Genomic DNA, 20,911 nt, shown 5'->3' on the forward strand with positions numbered 1-20,911 from the left:
CGAGGCTGCACAGTATGGAAAAGACTGGCCAGCCGTGCCCTACAGTGGGGTGCTGGGCGGGGCCTAGAGTCTGGGGTGGGTCTTTGGCCATGCCAGTCAGCATGGGGAGTGTGGGCCAAACCCCAGGAGAGAACAGAGCCTGGGGGCAGGCACCCACCTAGGATGGCCCTATAAAAGGGGGCTAGCTCAGGACACCCGGGAGAAGACAGGTAGTTCTGGGGCTAAGAGCACAGGAGGATACTAGGCTACTCTGTGGGGGAGAGGATGCAAAGATGCTGTATACTCCCCCCTCCCCTTTTCTGAGGAGCACCAGGCAGCCTATCTAGAGGAAGAGAACATCTGGAAGGTGAGCCTCCAAGGCTCCGACACCCTGCTGGCAGAGCCTGACAGGTCTAGAAAAACAGGCTATTGTTAAGAGACCAAAATGTCTTCATGAGGATTGAATTACTACTAATCTAAATCCGAGGATCCAACAACACCACTCACGGCTGCACCTTGGATGAAACAGAACATACCATGTGACAGACGGGACAAAGGTATCTAGAGTGTTTTGAATACAACTCCTTGGCTGATGAAGTTTACTGTACACAGGCCTAGAAGTACCAGAGGAAAATCAGACGTTTTCAAGAGGAAATCACGGCCACTCACCTGTATTTTGTGCAGCTAGAGTTCTGACCTGAAGGGCCTTCAGGATTAAGAGTGACTTGTGGTGAAACCTGAGCTGACAGCAAAAAACCCAAAGCCAGAACAAGAAGTGCAGCAGTAGTGCCTACAATAAAGAAACAAGGAATTAATCAAACACATTATGAACAATATTAATGTGTTTCTCTAGCAGGAAAATTCTCCTATGTGATTTAACTCAGTTGAATCAACAATTCTCCCTACAATAATGGCTCTCTCATAGGCAATTAAATCCTTAACAGCCTCACCAAAGGTCAGCTCTGGTGTAGTGTTGGACAGGGCCACTCCCTGTTATAAGAAGTGACCTGAAGTGAAATAAAACACAGCAATTTCTTCAGATTGTTCCAGGAACTGTTTCTACGGGCATGCATGGGTGAATGGGGAGTCTGCTATCAATGTCTCTCACAAAATCTGGACCATTAACTTAGACCCACATTCTCACTGAGGAACAGCATCTAAATAAAACGGATCAGGATAACAGTATACAAATTCAGTATCTGACAATGCAACTGCCCTCATAACTTAAGGCAAAAGAAGAACGTAGTCAAAGGATCTAACTTTTGATAAACAGCCTCTTCCAACAGAGCAAAATTTAGGCAAAGAGAGACAGAGGAGCCAATCCATACAGCTGTCCTAATAAACTCTACAGCAAATTAGTGTGAGGGCTACATGACAAATTGTATGTTTGAAATCAAGGTAACAAAGACATACTTCAAGGTAACAAAGACATACTTCAGAAGCCAGACAGGCCATGGAGCCAACTTTATCTTCACTCCTTCTTAAGGAAGTATGGATCTCAGACCCTGGATATTTTTTACCAGCACCTTTAAGGCACGTCCTTGAACTTCTCAGCACTGAGATTTTTATCCATGCTGAGAACATAAGGAAATTTCTGCTCATGATACAACAATACAATTTTAACATCCAACACATCCTCAAAGAGCTCCTAAAAACCAGCAGGGTTTGCTTGGGATCTTTAGTTACACAGCAGAGTTGAGCCAGGTGAGAAAGCAACTGTCAAGCTGTGACAGCAAACGTCCGCAAGTGGACAAAGGGTTATTGTATTTAAAAACCTAAATTAACAAGATGCTATATATTGGCTACTGGTTAAGATTTATTTGCCAAGCACAGGCACCTTGGTTTGGGAAAGAGGCATTTCTGTCCCTCAAGATGTCACAAACTAAATTGGATTTTTGATAACCCTTCTCCTCTAACCCTGAAACATGCCAAAGCATGCTGAAGCACTAGAACATCTGGCGTTTTTAGCCTGAAATCCAATCTCTCTTACTGAGCTGTGATAAGTGAAATCAGTCCGTAACACCCCACCTGCATTTTTGAATAGGCTAAAAATTCAGAAAAACAAAGCAACACATGAGAATTCTTCATTTTTGGCTACAGACAGCGTTATGTATTTAAATAGATTAGATGGTTTCAAACGAAAGAGAGAGTGAGGAATTAGAAACTGAATACAATAATCAGTTAACAGAATTAACTGTATTAACTGATACAGGGATCAAAAATACTATGTCAAAAATGGGCTTTTCTAGGGCGCATGGCTACTACAAGTTCTTCAGAGTCTTGAAGTATCACGATTTTTTAAAAAATTAATTTCATTATAAAACAATCTGAAATCAAAAGCAGAAGTAGAACAAAATAAGAGGTACAGATTGGAGAAAATCATGGAATTAGATCTAAAGGTGCTCTCTCCCGTTTACAGAAGGGCTCTTCCCATGACCAGAACACACCTTGATTTCAATGCAATCTACATGTTGTAAGTTTGACTTACAAACAAAATGTAAAACAGAAGTATAGATACTGCAAACATTTTCGTTCCCACCCAAACCAGATAACCAAGGGAGATGATATACATAATCTTAGAGCAGAACCACAAGTGACAAAAGGCACAGATTGGACACTGGCCGTTCCCACCCAAACCAGATAACCAAGGGAGATGATATACATAATCTTAGAGCAGAACCACAAGTGACAAAAGGCACAGATTGGACACTGGTCAGCTTCCCTCAAGTTTTGATGGGAAATGTAGGCATCCTGGTCTTGCAGCTTGGCTCTCTGACTGCTGTCCAATGGACTTTTCAACTGTCACTTGTCCAACATTCCGCCAAGCTGCCTACATTTCCCATCAAAACTTGAGGGAAGCTGACAAGCGTCCAATCTGTGCCTTTTGTCACTTGTGGTTCTGCTCTAAGAAACCATTTTTTCAAAGTCATATTTGGGTTACAGGGATCATTTTGTATTACCCAGGAGAGAGATTTTAACATACATTTTATATGAAGCTTTACTCTTTATACTTTATTTTCCTTTACCCCAAGGACTTGAGAGGCTCAAGTTCTAATACATTTTATCCCACCACTACAAGGTATGTTAGTCTGACAGATAAAAGACTGAAGAACACCCAAAGTCTTTCACAGTCAGCCTAGTTTACTATTGCTTTAAGACAATATTTTTGCAGGTTACAGTTCAACTCATGGATAGAGTGTTTCCATTTTGAAACTTACTTCCTTTAGTTTAGTTTATTTGATTTTTTAGCCCTCCCTCCCCGCGAGCAGGCTCAGGGTGGAGTACAGCAATAGCAAAATACACAGGGTAAAGAATAAAAACAATCTCAAAGAGTGTAACTTTCAGAGTTAAAATCAAGAATATACATTCAGACATCCCAGGATAGGGTCCCTTCATGCTTCCCTGCCCACCAAACATAAGAAAAAGGGGGGAGGTGCAAGTTGATATTGCACTATAATATCTCATGCGTTGGGGGCAAATCACTATACAGAGAACTGTATAGACCCCCCACCCCACCCCTGGCAGGAGACCGGCAAAGAGGCTCGTTTGATGCACCTAATGCTGGCCTCAACCATATGCCTGGAGGAATATCTCCGTCTTGCAGGCCCACCCAAAGGATACAAGATCTTGGTGGGCCCAAATATCCTCCGACAGAGAGTTCCACCAGGTTGGGGCCAGGACCGAAAACGCCCTGGCCCTGGTCGAGGCCAGCTAAGCCTTCCTGGGGCCAGGGACCATTCGCAGATGTTTGCCAGCTGATCTAAGCACTCTCTGGAATACATACAGGGAGAGGCAGTCCCTCAGGTATGTTGGTTCCAGTCCATTTAGGGCTTAATAGGTTAAAACCAAAAGCTTGAACCTGGAATTCCACAGGGAGCCAGAGTAGCTGCTCCAAGACTGGAGTGATCTATGCTCTGTATGAAGTACCCATCACTTGATGCCACATGGTGAAGATTTCCAGTTTCAACACATACCTGCTAAACTTCCAAGCGTGAGTTTTCGACGGCCCACTCTGTCAACCAGCCAGACTCCAACCAGAGTGAAAATGAAGTTAGTGAATGCTGTCACTGCAGCAAGCCAGATTGCAAGCCGGTCATCTTGAACGCCTGACATCTGCATAATAGTAGCACTGTAGTACCTGAAAGAAGATGAAAATAAAAAGTCCTACTGCTGGTCCAGGCATTGCTACTGATACAACATATTAAGCTAATGATGGCTTAATATACTTTTTTCCCTGCTATGAACAAATGCAGAAGACTTTTCCCTTACTAGGGAGTTGCATTTTTACTTTCAAGGGCATTAAGAAACTGAATGAACAATTTTCTCTAGCAGCTCTTAAATTAGAATTTATATGGCTCCACATCTAAGTCAAATCAAAAGGGCAGGAGCGTGCATATGAATTAAAATGTTATTTACTTTTACTTATCTTAAAATAGATTTATACCCCTTGTCTTCACCCAAAGTGAACTCAAGGCAGTTTACAGTTTATTTAACTGGTGCTCTTTTTGCTTATGTACTGCATTAACTGCATTTAAATGTGGTATGAAATAGAACAGAAAGCACTTTTGTCAATCTCCGATCATTCATCATAGCCATACTAGGAGGCATCTGAAAATAATTGACAACTTATACCTAGAGTGCTTATGCTTCTGGAGGGTTTGGAATTGCAGTCCCACAACCAGAAACATCAAATATTTGCCCAGACATGGCAAATGCTCAGAGGAGATAATTCAAAAAGAAATTCAAGAACACAATGATCCCCTTTGCCCTCAGCTGATTGCCATACACTTTAGAAATTGCTCAAAAATTGCTGGCTAACAAACATGTCAAGTAACAAAAACAGATTTCCGTTCTTCCAAATTGAAGCTTCTTCTCGTGCTTGGCTAAGAATCAGATAATCATTCAGCCATAAATCATAAAACACCGCCTCATTAAACACCTAAATTTCATGATGTAAAATAAATGTAAATGGTTCTGTTCAGCTGTAACTGGTATCTTTTATTCACCGCATCAAAAACAAAGGCTATAGGGCCTTCTAAAGACCCAGGGCTTTTTTTCAGCTGGAAAGCGGTAGAATGGAGTTCCAGCACCTCTTGAAAATGGTCACATGGCTGGTGGCCCCGCCCCCTGATCTCCAGACAGAGGGGAGTTGAGATTGCCCTCCGCGCCACTCCCCTCTGTCTGGAGATCAGGGGGCGGGGCCACCAGCCATGTGACCATTTTCTCCAAGGCGAACCCACTGAGTTCCACCACCTCTTTTCCCAGAAAAAAAGCCCTGTAAAGACCCCTAATAAATTTCACTTCCTAGCTCGTATTTTCTTTATTACCTTATTCCTTCTCCTTTTGCTTTTGGAATAGGGGCCTGGATGCCAGTTCTGTTTACCTGTGCTTCTCACAAGGAAGCTGCAAAATTACTCTCAGCTCTCTAGTACAGGGGCCTTGTTTAAGATAAAAATAAAAACAACTGTCCTCAGTGAAGCTGCTTCTTCCCACATTAACTAATTAATTTTTATTTCTAAGTCTGCCTTTCTCACTGAGACCCAAGCCAGATTACACAGTGCAAGTGAATGCAATATAATCAAAAGCTAGGACATTCACTGAGCAAAATACAACATGATCAACGGTTAGGAAATGCAATGAACACATACAACATATGGTGGCAGAAAATTTGAAAACAAGTGTAAGGCCGAACACAGAGATGACATGTTTCTGAAACAAAGCATAACTCATTAACACAACATCTTTAGGAACATGGAAACTACCCAGTAGGAGCACATCTACATCAGCAGACAGTACAAATTGGCATAGTTTATTAATTTCTGGCCCTTACCAAGGCATCTGTTTCTTATGAAAGAGCCCGATAATCTGGGTAGAACGTCCTCTTGAATTATTCAATTTTGCATAGTCTGCAGAAAGCCAGAAAAGCGGGATCTTTCCTGATCTCCGTAAGGTGGGGCCTGCCACAGGGAAAGCTGGTGTATGGGCAGTTGTTGATTTTGCCTAACTGCAGGGTCATCTCTGCAGAAGCTTTTGTTCAGTTGCTGTGGAGGAACACGGGGACAGGTGGCTGCACAGATACGAGGGGCTAAGGCCTTGAAGGACTTTGGATGTGATATTCAGGACCTTGAACTGAGCCTGGAAACTGGTGGGTAGCCAATGGAGTGCCTGCAGAATGGGAGTGATTTGCCTGCTCCTTCTAGCTCCTGAAAGTAAATGAGCTTCAGCGTTCTGCACCAGCTGGAATCTCGGAGTTGATTTTGAGGGCAGACCTATGTAGAGTGCAGTACAGTAGTCTAGTCTCGATGTTACCATGGCATGAATCCAGGTGGCCAGATCAGCCACTTCAAGGTCATCTTGCAGGCTAGTCTAAACTGGGAGAAGGCCCTTTTTGCTGTTGCATTTACTCTCTTCTTTAGCAGCAGTGCATGGAAAAATGGTTGCAAATGGAAATCCTGGTCCACTAGTGACAGCTGAAAGGCTCCTTGCTATTACCCTCTACAGAAGCCTAAACCTTCGTCAAAAACAGTGGGTTGGATGGATCCTATGTATTTGTTGCACTAAAAGTAGCTCCTTCCTCCGGTGCAAGGTGTCTCCAGATGTGAGAGATTCTGCCACTAGTGGAAGAACCTCTTGCAAAGGAGGAAGGTACTACCGCTAGTGGAACAAATCCATATGTAGAATCCAACCCAAGGTTTCCACTTGACAAAGTTCCCAATTCTCCAGAGTACTTCTATTTCTTCTCAATGCAGCTGCCACAGTCATTTGTGACCACCAGAGGGTGCACTCGTGACAACAACAGTATATGTCTGAGTTTTTTCTTTTTCTTTAGATGCATCAAGCGGCTCGATGTCCTCACTATGAATTCATGTTTTAGGTAAGACATATGAAAACAAACAAAAAGCAGGGTCAAGGGGGCATGAAACGTAGGAAGTATAGAGAGAAATATATTGTAAAGCTTGAATCTAATCCAGAAAAATACTGAAGCTACTCACAGTGAGATAAACACCCCAAGACTCTTCAACAAAGGTGGGAAGGTAGTGTAAAACTTCTTAATGGCCCCACGTTCAGAAGTTTCGTGTTGGAACACCCCTTTGAGATTTTCTTGTAGAAGAATGACAACTTAGGCAATATTGTTTTCTGGAAGAGTGAAATATTCTCCTACTGGTTTCTAAATACTGAGATTTTTTTATTGTTCATTTATGTATTTTTTGTGCGGATACTGATCTATTTGTCTCATGTAGAGAGAAGAAGGGAACTATTGACATATATCACATCAGAGAATGGGCATGTCGATGAGTCCAAGATAGTACAGCCGATGTTATTATTTGTCATTACAATTCTGCCTATGTGTACATGAGCACAGTTCAGGAATATTTTGAATATATTCAAAAGAAGCAATCCACCTTATGGGGAAAGAATGTACCTCGACTTTGGAGATGCTATGGGTGTTGTGATATACACTGACTTCTGCCACCACAAACACACATTTTGATGGCATTGTACTACCTCCCTAAATATAACATTCACGAATGTGTTTTAAAAATAAAAGCCTTGAACACAATTTGGGGCAAAGGCATCTTTTTAGTGGTTACTACCACACAGCTAAAAACACACTCACTTTTATTCTCCTAGTATTTCAAAACAGCACACCTCTTGAGTAAATTACTAAAAGAGCTGCACCTTCAAAAGGTATCTGAATTCAAATCAAACATAAGTAATCATGCCAACTCTAGACACACAACCTGACGTTTTAACTTTTCTGATTCCCACCTCCTTTAGGACTGTTCTCATGAATCTTTATTGCTCTTTTCCTATGATCTGTCCTGTTGCTAACGCACATATAGTTAATTCTTCAATATGCAGGATCACTTAATCAAACTACTATGCTCTTAAGTGTTGATATTGGCCCTCCAAAGCCCAAAATGTTCTCCAAAGCCAGCCCAAATGTTCTCCAAAGCCAATTCCATGCCCAAGCTGGGGCATGGAATTAAAAATAGATTGAAAAGAGCAAGCGGCAGCAGCTGGAATTAAATGCCATCAACTGAGGGACTAAAGTAACAGCAAAAGAAATTACATGGCATTTCAAGATCGCAATAGCTAGACTTGACCACTTAACAATGACATGTTCAAGAAGAGATTTCAGATATTCTGATGGGCTAATATAATGACTTCTTAAGGGGGTCTATTTATTTAGAAGTAACTTATAGAAACATTAGGAATGTTTTACGTTCTTTTCAGAAATGCCTAATTTTTTTCAATGAGATTAAGAGGTTGAACTTTGCATTCTGTTCCCACCACCACCACCAGCTGGACTTCAATCATATATTCTGATTCTCTTCGTCAGATACATGGTACAGAAACCATGCATGTACCATGCATCTGACGAAGAGAGCTGTGGTTCTCGAAAGCTTATGCTACAATAAAGTTGCATCTGACGAAGAGAACTGTGATTCTCGAAAGCTTATGCTACAATAAAATTGGTTAGTCTTAAAGGTGCTACTGGACTCTTTTTGATTTTGCTACCACAGACTAACACGGCTAACTCCTCTGGATCTATATTCTGATTCTGCGCATAATCACAGAATCAGAATATAGGAGAATTACTGGAATTCAAAGGATCACACACAGCAATGACAGCATCAAGAAGTGACATATGTCAGTCACCTTTCAGCAGCAAAAACTATGAAAACCCCCTTTTTTGTTATAAATAATTTGTATGTGAGACAGGAAGAATGCACACAACAATTTTCACAAGCAATACCTGCCATTAGGTTCGTTTTAAATGGAATCCCAATGCAAATAAGCATTATTCAAGGTACTTCATTGATTGTACACAGAATACCATCACGCTGATTTTACTAACTGTAAGCAACGTATAATGAATAAGCACAGAGGAGTACTGAATCATCAAGCAGCTCAAAGTCCTATTGCAGGGGTTAAGCACAAATCTCATTGTTTTTTGTTGTAACGGCAGATTTGTTGGGATTTCAGCTATATCATCTCTGCAGATATGGCAGTCAGTCTGCATTAATACTAGTGGACATGGGAACGAGCACCTTGAATACAGAGACTGAATATATCTATACAGGGCTTTTTTTCTGGGGAAAGAGGTGGTGGAACTCAGTGGGTTGCCCTCGGAGAAAATGGTCACATGGCTGGTGGCCCCGCCCCCTGATCTCCAGACAGAGGGGAGTTGAGATTGCCCTCCGCGCCGCTGAGCGGCGCAGAGGGCAATCTCAACTCCCCTATGTCTGGAGATCAGGGGGCGGGGCCACCAGCCATGTGACCATTTTCAAGAGGTTCCGGAACTCCGGTCCCCCGTGTTCCCCCTGAAAAAAAGCCCTGTATCTATATATCTAAACTATATATATCTAATTCAGAGCAGGGCTCACTCACAACACACCAGATCTGAAAGTGCTCTGCCTACAAAGCTCCTCCTTCCGCTGCCTGTCTCTTTCTTTCAGTAAGATCGTGGAAGGATTCTAAAGCAAAAGAAAGAGGCGCCGACATCAGGGGCTTCTACATTTTTAAAATTTGTGTTTTTAGAAGCAGGCCACAAGCCTTTGGCAAACAGATTTCTGAAATACTGTGATCCAAGCAACAAGATTTAAAGTTCTTTAGATTTAATCAAACGCTGAGACACCTACGAATACTCATTTTGTGCACACATAACATCCCCCCCCCCACACACACATATTTTCTAAATGATACTGGAGCAAGCTATGCATGATGCTGCCTTGATAGTAGCTACTTTTCTATATGCAGCAAATCATACAGAGTATTCATGCAATAATCCTGGCTGCAAAATCACTGCAGGAAGACAGTTACTGTGCGTATGCAGTAAATGTCCAGCACAGTCCTTCCTTAGGACTAGAGCTGTGAAGAACTGGGGGAAAATGGAGGTGGGTGGGTAGGGGAGGCATATCTTTCTGTCCCTTTTTTCCCCCTGAGCACTTCTTTTCAATTTTTCTGCTGGAAAAACTGGAAATTTTGTGGGGACACTAGAAAAAAATGGAATGGAAAAATCCTATGAGCTATTTTCTTTTTTAGATTATGTAAAATGCTTTTTAAGGCAAGGTTTTCCACATTCAAAATATACAGCATGAAAAAGTCTGAGGCGGTGACGTGTTTGTGGTGTGTTTGTGTCTCGGGGTTCTTGTCTGTTCTCTCTGTCACAACTTCAGGGAGTGGCTTTTTGGGCACTGGGCCCAGATCCTTTCAGGTGGAAACAGTGCCTGCAATCCCAATTTCCCCATACTTGAGCGTAAGGCACTGCAGGGACAACGGCAGGTGGCAGGGGGACCTACACAGAGGTTTGGCCCACGTGGAATCCCATGTCCTGCAATCCCCCCAAAGAATAATGTTAGGACTTTTCACAAATCTGAAGTTTCAACGTATTATTAATTTCTGCAACTTTTCCTCAGACTTTTTCACTGCTAGACATTCCTACCACATGGATAAGCAGCATGTATCTCTTAAATCACACTTTTACAAGAAGTTGTTCTAAAGCCTTTTGAGGTGTAAAATATCAGGACCAAACTAATTTATTTTAAAAAATCATCCATATTAGTATAAATTGCCTTTTCAGAGCTTCAGAAGTGATCTGTTTCAATACCAGTTCCCAAGCATTCGTTAAGATGCAAAAATTTATCCTTATATAACTTAACTAGCCCGAATCAGAATTCTTTTATATTATATTATATTATATTATATTATATTATATTATATTATATTATATTATATTATATTATATTATATTATATTATATTATATTATATTATATATCTCCTCTAAAGATGTAAAAGTTGTACTCATTGGTGATTTCTCTCTTTATTGGAGATGAAAATATGTAACTGGAAAACCCAGGAACCAACCTAGAGTCGGGTTCCCAGGTCCCTGCTGATGGTGGACAAACTCTCGAGGAAAGCGCCCCCATCCACTAATTAATTTCACATAAGCGGGAGAAAATGGCAATTACACTCTGTGCTTCTCCCTCCTAATCTCTATGGTAAAAACACCACAGAGACTACAAGCAGTACAGAGCGTCACACTCTCCTTAAAAGCAGCTGTGTACATTGCAGTCTAGTGGAGTGTTGCAAAGAGAGAGAAGAGAGAAATGGGTTCCATCTTCTCTTGTGGGAAACTTAGGGTTTCTGTCGACCCGGCCAGCCTTGCCCAGACCTTGGGCTTGCCGCTGGTTTTGGAGTCAGCCTGTTTAAAATTTTGTATGGGTTTTGCTCTCCCTTTGTTTCTTGTTTGGGCTGCCAGATGGCCAAATCCTCCTCCTCCTTTCATGAAGCATCCCTTATGCAGCAGCCTCTAACCTCTCCTCCCCATTCCTCCTGACCTTGCTGCCTTGTCCAGCTACTGCTCAGCAGCCCTCATCTCCCACCAGACAGGCTCAGGGCTGGCCTGACAGTCTGGACATGGCATGTGTCACTGCTGGTGCTACTCACAAGCAGCCGCCTCCCCACTTGGCTCCTGGGGGCCTAACTGAGTGCCACCTGGCAGCCCCCTCCATGCCAGAGAGCCTCTCGGCTCACCCAGCCATCACAGGTAGAGATGGGCACGAACAGCAATACGAACTAAAAAAAGCCACAAACAGCCCAATCAGCTGTTTGCAAACAATCTATTCATGAGGCCCCATTCTAAACGAACAGGTGGTCGTTGCAAGCCTTGTTTGATGCTGTTCCTTGCTGTTCATCAAGCCAGACAGTCTGGCACCTGCAATCAATTCCCTTGGCAACCGGAGGCAAGGAATGCCTCAACTCTGTCTGAACTCCTGCTGTTGCCTTGGAAACCCCAATCTAAGCCCAATTTAGCTTGATAGGCAGGTCTTCCCTTCAAGTGTGGAGCTCCACATTTGTTACAAGGAAGCAAAGAGCAGGGGGGGGGGGGCTCCCAGCTCTGCTTTTGCAGACAGTGAGGGAGAGACAGTTGCTGTTGGCATTTTGAGAGACAGGGAGAGTGCATTGGAGCTTCAATTTTCTTTGTGTGTGGTGGGATAGGGATCTACCTCTTCAAGTTCCAGGGCTGCTGCCAGGCTCTGGGCCAAGCTATTATTTATTACTGGTACCTTTCCTGCTGCTTGCTCAGGTAAGGTTTCTGGGAGTGGTGCGGTAGGGATCTACCCCTTCAGGTTCCAAGGCTGCTGCCAGGCTCTGGGGCCAAGCTATTATTTATTATTGGTACCTTTCCTGCTGCCTGCTCAGGTAGGGTTTCTGGGAGTGGTGCGGTAGGGATCTTGATGGCTGGAGGAGAGCCTGCTGGCCCCCACGAACAACGAACATGTTCGTGAACAGGTCAAGTTCGTCAATGTTCGTTGTTCGTGGATGGCAAAGAACAATGAACACCATGTTCGTTTTTTTCTGTATGTGCCCATGTCTACTCACAGGCAGCCACCTCCTGGCTCAGCTCCCGGACTACAATTATTGGTTATTCATAACCACCTGGTCCCTGATCATCTCATACGTCAAATTAGCCAGTTCACAAGTCGCACTTAATTCACGCAGTGCTGCTTTTATTGATCAATGGGCTCAAGTAGCAACTGTGAGCAGGAACAGAATTTGAAATGTTCCGATGCAACATTCAATAAGGTGTTTAAATGATCATCCAGAGCATGGATAGCAACAGCATACAAAGTAGAGTCTTCTGGCAAGTCAGCGACTGCAGAAAGATGTCTGAAGATTTTCAGTCTTTCAGGATCCAGGCAATGGAGAAGCAGCGCCTTTTTCCTTTCTCAGGTAAGGTCAGTTGTTTTTATAATCAGCAAATAATTACTGAAATAAGACTTCCATTGTTCCCATAGAAGTGGAGGTTTTCCAGGGGCAGACATGAAGAATGGTGGGGGAGGAATCTGTGCCATAATGGTACTTCAGAGAGCAAACTGTGAACTTTAAAGGAGTTGAATACTTGGTAAAGGATGAAAGAAAGAAGATTTCTGGGCCCAGGAGTAAGTGACTGGCCTTTCAAAATTCAATGCTCAGGCAGTCAGATGGAATTGTATTGGAAGCTATCAGTCAAAATCAGAACAAGAAAAGAAACACTATATATTCACTTCCATCCAAAAAGCCAGTAGTAATTAGGCAGCGGGAAAAGAAGGTCCCAGAAGTTTCCTCAAGCCACGCAGCAGCACATCTGAAGAGGGTTCTTACCTAGCAAGGAGAACTGAATGCGGTCTCTCTATGGTTCTCTATCTCGCCACCAGTTTCTTTTGTGGTCTCCCTAATGGGATGAACTATCAATTTTTAACAATGTGTTAACTTGTGAAGCAGTTATTAAAACACTGGGATAAAAAAACCCTCTAAATATCTACTAACTGTAACTGATCTGTCCCTCTTCAGAATGTTTTAGGCAATAGATTTATGGAACTTGGGACTGCAGGTGTATGGTACATTTAAGGATCTAAAATTCCATTTAGATCTCCAGCTACAATATTCTAATTTTCAGCAATTTTTTTCTGCATCTGTATGAGTGTATACAAACTAATCTAAGTGACCCTTGCATTTTCCAGTATACCCTTCAACATCACGTATCTACCTTCTTGACCAGATGCTACATCAACTGTGAAGCTTTTGTGCTTTTACTTACACAAATCACAATTCCATCCTTTACATTATTTGCTGAGACAAAAATTTGACCTAAATTCATTTCATGCAATAACTGAACATGCTGTAATTTAGTATGAATCTCCTGTGAAAGTAAGAGGTCTACTGGCTGGTGTTTGATAGTTCTACTAATTACGTTCCCCTTAATACAATTATTCAAATCACTGAGATTTAATGTTGAAATACATATGTTCTCTATTTTGTTAAATAATCAACTCCCAACTCATAATCTATATCTAAAGTCCAGATTGCATATAAGTACAAGACTTTTTAAAGAGAAACCACTAAAGTTGGCTGAACAGAGTGATAAGAAATTCTGTAACTTAAAGCAAAAGATTCTCTTTTATTTATTGCAGTAGCCCAGGGAAACCTGATCTCATCAGATCTCAGAAGCTAAACAAGGTCAGCTATGGCTAGTAATCGGATGGGAGACCTCCAAGAAGACCAGGGTTGCAGGGCCAGGTAATGGCAATCCACCTCTGTTAGTCTCTTGCCTTTAAAACCCCAGCAGGGGTTGCCATAAGTCAGCTATGACTTACAAGAAATTTTTATTTTATTAATAAGTTTAAAAGCTCAGTAAAAAGGGCAGAGAAATAGAAGAAAAAAGAATACATGCCATTTCCAGTAGACGAGAAAATTTCTTTTCCACATTATTCAACTTAAACGAGTCTTGCCTCATCTATTTTGCACTTAACTTCTGCTCAAATGTCAAAAATTGTGTTTGAAGTGTTTTGTTCTAGAACTTGTCATCATTGATAGAGCAACTTTCACTGCAATCCTCAGGAGGGTTACTCCAGTCTAAGCCCACTGAAATCAATGGGCTTAGACTAGAGTGACTCTCCTTAGGGTTGCACTGTCTGTCTTCTAATGTAATGTTTGTTTTTGGCATGCCTTGTAGACATCCTAATGCAGATCTCTAATGTATTAATTCTTATTACAATATTCTAAATTAAAAGTAATGCTACCTGCAGCCTTACCTGTACTGATATACTAATTCTAAATTTTAAGATATATTGTCAACTATCACATGCTGCCTTATTTTATTTTTTATATTCAGAAAACTCCAGTCTTGGACAATACTTCACAACCTGATAACTTAAAATTAGAACAAAATGATACTTTTAAACAAACTTATACTGCTATGATCACTTGTAGAAAGCAGGCATTTGTAGATAGTTTGACGTCAATCCAAGCAAGCATTTTTCCTGGATCTGCTAAAACCAGGGCTGGATTGAAGGGGGGCGGGGGGGTAGCCTGCTCCTGGTGGCACCAAAGAGGGGGCACCAGGAATGGATGCCAGCTGCCGGAAGCACGCCACAGCTTGCCGCATGGAAGGCTAAGCACAGGGTTGGGAGGCCCTCGCCTGCCCCGCTGATGGGGCAGCTGGCTTGCCGCACGCACAGGACCTCCCAGCCCTGCATTCAGCCACCCGTGCGGCAAGCCAGCCGCCCCAGCGCACTCCCACGCCACCGCCAGCTCCGCGGCACACTGGGCGCAGGGGCAGCCGGCTTGCCACGCGGGCGGCACAGGGCATTGGGGCAGGCGAACCATGCAGAAGGCCTCCTAGCCCTGCGCTCAGCCACCCACACGGCAAGCCAGCCACCCCAGCGCGCCCATGCCACCGCCACCAGCTCCACGGCCCACCAGGCACTGGGGCAGCCAGCATGCCGCGCGGGCTGCACACCTCCCACCCCTGCATGATGACGTCACGGAAGTGATCACGCAGCGCAGGGACCACGCATGTGCGCAGGGGACCAGACACCAGTTGCGTCAGGCGTCGGCAACCCTAGATCCAGCCCCAGCTAAGCCCACCTATATAACATAGTACTAGTACACTGTAATGTGCTGTCTCAAATTTCATGGGTTTGCCTACTTAACTATATTTTCTGGCTCCTCTAATATCTAAAGGCCTTAATAGATATAATCTGACACCTTTTTCTCTCCTAAATCCACAACTATGTGCTTCCCCCCGTCCTGCTCTCCCTGAGATGTTTTATTCCTAGTGCAAAAGTCAGCAAGGGGTGTAGTAGGTTGGACTAGCATCTGGGGGAACCAGGTTCAAATCACCACTTTGCCATGGAAGCTCTTTGGGTGCCCTTTGGCCAGTCACTCTCTCTCAGGGTAATCTACCACCAGAATTGACATTACGAGGATAACATGGGAAAAGGGAGACGGATGTAAACTGCTTTGGGTTCCCACTGAGGAAAAACTGGGGTATATCTACTTTTAAGAGAGTAACTATAAATATATTGCACACTGTCTCATGTTTATAGGAAACTACAGACAAGGATAGAGGAGAAAACAGCAAATGACCCCTTGTTTATTGTAAAAATCTCTCATTTACTCAATAAAGCTGCCATTCAATAAGTTCAGGACAATTATTTACAGTTCATTAAATGAAAATTGAGTTAACGTTTATGTCCCAGTGCATTTAAACTGTAATACTGTGGTCTAGAGGAAAGAGAAGGCAGTTTCCTCATTACCACTGGAACCCCCTATATGGTGTACATTTCATTTGTTAGATTTTCCAGATGTTCATAGAGGAAAGGGAAGGAGAGAAAGATCTAACCCAACAATTCTTCCCACAAGCTTTCCCACTGAATCTTACACTATGTTTTTCACAGAACCAGCACAGTACTTTAAACCTGCAATATACTCTCCCTCCCCTTCTCCCTCTCTCTCTCTCTCACACACACACACACACACGCACGCACGCACGCACGCACACACACACACACACACACAGTCGAAATGTTATGGTATCACTATAATGTATGCATACAAAAAAGAAGAGTACACAATTCCTTAGCCTTATGAAAATGCATCAGTACCGTCTTCTTTGCATACACAGCTTTATCCCCTAATGGAATCATCCTCTCAAACAAAATTATTCTTGAATAGCAGGAGTGAAAGTATTTAAAATTCTAAATATACTTCAAGTATTTATTCTCACACAGAAGTTTTCTCATTATTCTCTTCTTTTCCAACTTTAATTAATTGTGCTACATCGGAATGTTTACCTTGCATACTTTAACATCTCTTTCCCTACTCATCTTTAAGCCCCTGGGACTGCTTAATTAGCTTCAATAAGAACCCCCAAAGCAGAAAATTACTGGGATCCCTGATATTAATTTCAGACAGATCGATTGCATTACGCTGATTATATTAAATGATATTCAACACAACTTTTAAATGCACAACCATTAGTTTTACAGAAATGCTTTAATGGGTACAAGGTACAAGGTTTTAAATATTGAACAGTTTTTTATTGGGGTGCCCACCCAGCTCAAGAACTGTCAGGGTGTGGAATGCTCTCGTGACGCTGAGAGCATCTTACACTACAGCAGGCTGAATGTGCAGTGTTTACAGGGTAGGGCATGTTCAGTTATCCCCATGCTTGCCAGTTTCCCCTGAGGACAGGGAATCTCCTGCCCCTGGCTCCTCCCACCACTCCTACAGTCAGTGGGAGAAAAATAATGTACGAAAATCATTGCTACTGGGCGACAGTATCCTATCACTTCCAGGGAGAACCCAGAAGTGACATCAGTCCACTCTACAGAATTCCTAGAGAAATGTGACATCACTTCCATGTACTCCCTGGAAGCGATGTCCTACTGTCGCCCAATGGTGTCCCCCCCCCAATTCCCCTTCCCAGACTCCTGATGGTGCCAACCACTGGCTTACAACCCTAGTTAGTCCAGATGGGATAGGTTTCTACTCCCATCTGGCCATTCCCAAGTCCTATGTGAATTCCACCCATAACATTTGTCAGCCTTAACCATGAACAGTATTACTCAACTTCAGAAGCAGGATCCTGACAGCGAATAGATGGCTTTTCCCCAAAAGCTGGTTTGCACAGTGAAAGGGCAATGCTGCTCTAAGGAATGAAGCACCCGTAAGTCCTGCTTCAGGAAAGAAATGGATGTTCTTCATTGTTAAAGAGACCCACAGGAAAGGATGAGCATCAGTCTATCTAAAATAGCACGGAGAGAGATGCTGAGAGCACATCCGGCCCTTGGAAAGGTTTGATGAAGACGCAGGAAGAGAAAGGCTGACCCAAAAGGAAGTCCCTGAGAGTAGCAATCTGGGCCAACAAAGAGACAGCAGCAGAACAGATAAACGGAAGGATGCAAAGAAATCTCACCTCTGCACCTTACTAGCATTACTCCCCCTCTGGAGTACTGGTATGCCTGCTACAAAGAGACACTGCCCAGTCCTTTACTTCCAACACCTTTCACTTGGGAATGCGGAAGCTTTATTTTAAGCAAACAGAAACGTTTACATCATTTAACATCTGCAGATAGGTTCTCTGTTTCTTTATACCAAAACTGCACTGAAGTCTTAATATTATCAATATGTACCCAGAAAGAGTATGTGTACCATAATTCAGAAGATTTGGATCCCTGGAAACTTCTCTTTATCAGTCAGCAACACAGAAGCCCATTACTTAAGGGCTGCTATCCTTACTTACGGTAAACCCCAAACCAGATCAGATATGAAAAACAGTGTTGCACTTACCTGTAGCTGTTGTTCATCTTCGGTCTTCTGTGTAGGCACACATGGGATTGCGCATGCACAGGCCTGCCAATTCTGGAGGTTTTCTAGCTAAAACTTCCAGCAGGGGACGCACCTGCCTCCCAGAGCACCTGTGTGGCTACTTTCCCGCCAAAACAGCCCTGGGATAGGCGGGGTGTCCCCTGCTACCCTCAGTCTTCTTTCACCGCCGTACTCTCCACTGTCAAGAAGAGCATTAGCGGGGAAGGAGGGAGGGTATGTGTGCCTGCACAGAAGACTTCAATGAACAACAGTTACAGGTAAGCGCAACACTGTTTTTCATCTTCAGTCTTCTGTGCAGTCCCACATGGAGTTTAACAAGCGAATTACCTGGGTGGTGGAGCTTGCTTCTGTTCACAGGAAGATCAACTGGGAGTCACTGTGGACTCCCTTCTATCTAAGATGTTCGTCAAGCACTACGTGCTGGACGTGTCGGCTGACGACCATGTTGCTGCACGGCAGATGTCTGGTATTGGGACTCCCTTCAAGAGGGCTGCAGAAGACACCTGCGACCTGGTGGAATGTGCATGGACTTTCAAAGGACAAGGTAGGTTAGCGTTATCGTAACAGGATTTGATGGCTTGGACCACCCACCTGACTATGGTCTGCAAACTCGCTTTCTTCCCTTTATTAGGGCCCACAAAACAAATGAAAAGTTGAGCGTCTACCCTAAAGGACTTGGTCCTGTCCAAGTAGAAAAGAAGTGCCCTCCTAACATCCAGTGTATGTAGGGAGCGTTCAGAAGGGTGCATTGGTCTTTAAAGAAAACAGGTAGGACTATTTCTTGTGACATGTGAAACTTGGAAGCGACTTTGGGTAAAAACTCTAGTTTGGTTCGTAACACCACCTTCTCTGAGTGAATCTTAAGGAAAAGTGGTTCACTACTGAGCACAGCTAGCTCACTGACCCTCCTTGCTGACGTGAGTGCCACCAATAGGGCTACCTTGAAAGACAAGTATCACAGCTGGCAAGTGGCCAGAGGTTCAAAGGGCTTACTGATCAGTTTCGTAAGGACTATGTTCAGGGACCACTGTGGTACAATCTGACACACAGTTGGAAAAACAGGGTTAACATACCTGTAACTTATGATCATCGAGTTCTTCTGTGCTGACACACATGGGACTGCGCAGGCGCAGGCCAGCCGCCGGAGAATTTTCCATAGCTTCTATGGCTCCGAAGGGGCCGTTTGTCGCGCGCCTCAGCGACCGTTTTCCCGCCCAAACGGTCACATGCTCCTCCAGCGACCAACGGCCCCTTCCCTCAGTTCTCCTTTGCCGCCGCTTGATCAATACACTCAGCCATAACACCTTAAAAACACCAATTCCCGTTACAGCCATCACATTGTCGTGCATTGGAATTCACAGCGGGGTAGGAGGGAGGGTTGTGTGTCAGCACAGAAGAACTCGATGAACATAAGTTACAGGTATGTTAACCCTGTTTTCATCTTCGTTCTTCTGTGCCTCCACACATGGGAGTGTACCAAGCTTCACACAATAAGGAAGGTGGGGTGAAATCCAACACAATTTTATTAAAGAACAAGAACAACAACACTACAGATATACATACATACATCTATACAAACTGTGTAGTGATATATAAGTATCCAATATTTACATATATATATATATAGACACATAAATATACATATATACACTCTTTCACTCAAGGGTACCTAGCAGGTACGCCCAGAAACCTTTTCCAAGACTCCCTTAGGAAAAAAGGGAGTGTAGGACAGCCTTAGCCACCGAAACATCCTGCTCGGCATTGACATCTATGGCATAATGCCTGACAAAGGTGTCTGCAGAGGACCATGTGGCCGCTTTGCAAATGTTAGCCAGGGGCACACCCCTGAGGAGCGCCGAGGAGGATGCTTGGGACCGCGTGGAGTGGGCCCTGACATGAAGCGGGCAAGCTACCCCTGCCAGGGAATAGGCCTTGCTAATGGCCGTTACAATCCACCTAGACAGGGTCTGTGAAGAAGCCCTGTTACCCTTGTCCTTGGCCCCAAAACACACAAACAGGTGAGGACTCGACCGGAATCCTTTCGTCCTATCCAGATAATAGGCTATGGCCCTCTTCAAGTCTAGGGAATGGAGGGCCTTCTCCCCCTTCGAGGAAGGGTGAGGGAAAAACGCAGGCAATGCAATATCCTGCGAGAGGTGGAAAGCGGACACCACCTTAGGCAGGAAACCTAGGCAGGGACGCAGGACCACCTTGTTTGGATGAAATACCAGGAAGGGCGGGTCAGATCGCAACGCAGACAGCTTACTGACCCTCCTAGCAGAAGTCACTGCCACCAAGAATGCCACCTTGTACGATAACATGTCCAAGGAGCAGGTTGCCAGGGGTTCGAATGGAGGCAGCATAAGACGCGAAAGCACCAGGGACAGCGACCATTGAGGCACCGGTGCAGACACAGATGGGTAAAGGTTGAACATGCCCTTAAGGAACTGACGGGATTTGGGGTGAGAAAAAACCATACCACCCTCAACTCAGGTGTGAGCAGCAGAGATAGCTGCAAGGTGGACCTTGAGAGAGGAAACCTTCAAGCCCAGGTCCCTCAGGTGACACAAGTAATCGAATATAACCCCTAGGGGGCTGCTGGCAGGCACCACTCCTTTAGCAAGTGCCCATGTTTCGAACCTGCGCCACTTGGCCGCATAAGAGCGCCTAGTGGATGGTCTGCGAGCATTCAGGAGGACCCTCTGTACCTCCTCCGAAAAACCTACAGGGGAGGAACGATCCGCCAAGCCGTCAAGTGCAGCTTCCTG

The 20,911-nt window shown here is 43.9% G+C and overlaps 1 protein-coding gene across 1 annotated transcript in view; it reads right to left on the minus strand.

Annotated features, from left to right (window-relative positions):
- Window positions 1–20,911, minus strand: part of SLC2A13 (solute carrier family 2 member 13) — a 222,952-nt gene that overhangs the window by 74,682 nt on the left and 127,359 nt on the right. Inside the window, exons 5-6 of the mRNA XM_054988163.1 lie at window positions 3,954–4,117; window positions 649–769 (exon numbers count right to left, since the gene is read on the minus strand). Coding sequence (XP_054844138.1) covers window positions 649–769; window positions 3,954–4,117 — 285 coding nt within the window. The remainder of the gene's footprint in view (window positions 1–648; window positions 770–3,953; window positions 4,118–20,911) is intronic.

This window comes from Eublepharis macularius, chromosome 9 (assembly GCF_028583425.1).
Source record: "Eublepharis macularius isolate TG4126 chromosome 9, MPM_Emac_v1.0, whole genome shotgun sequence".
Classification (NCBI taxonomy): domain Eukaryota; kingdom Metazoa; phylum Chordata; class Lepidosauria; order Squamata; family Eublepharidae; genus Eublepharis; species Eublepharis macularius.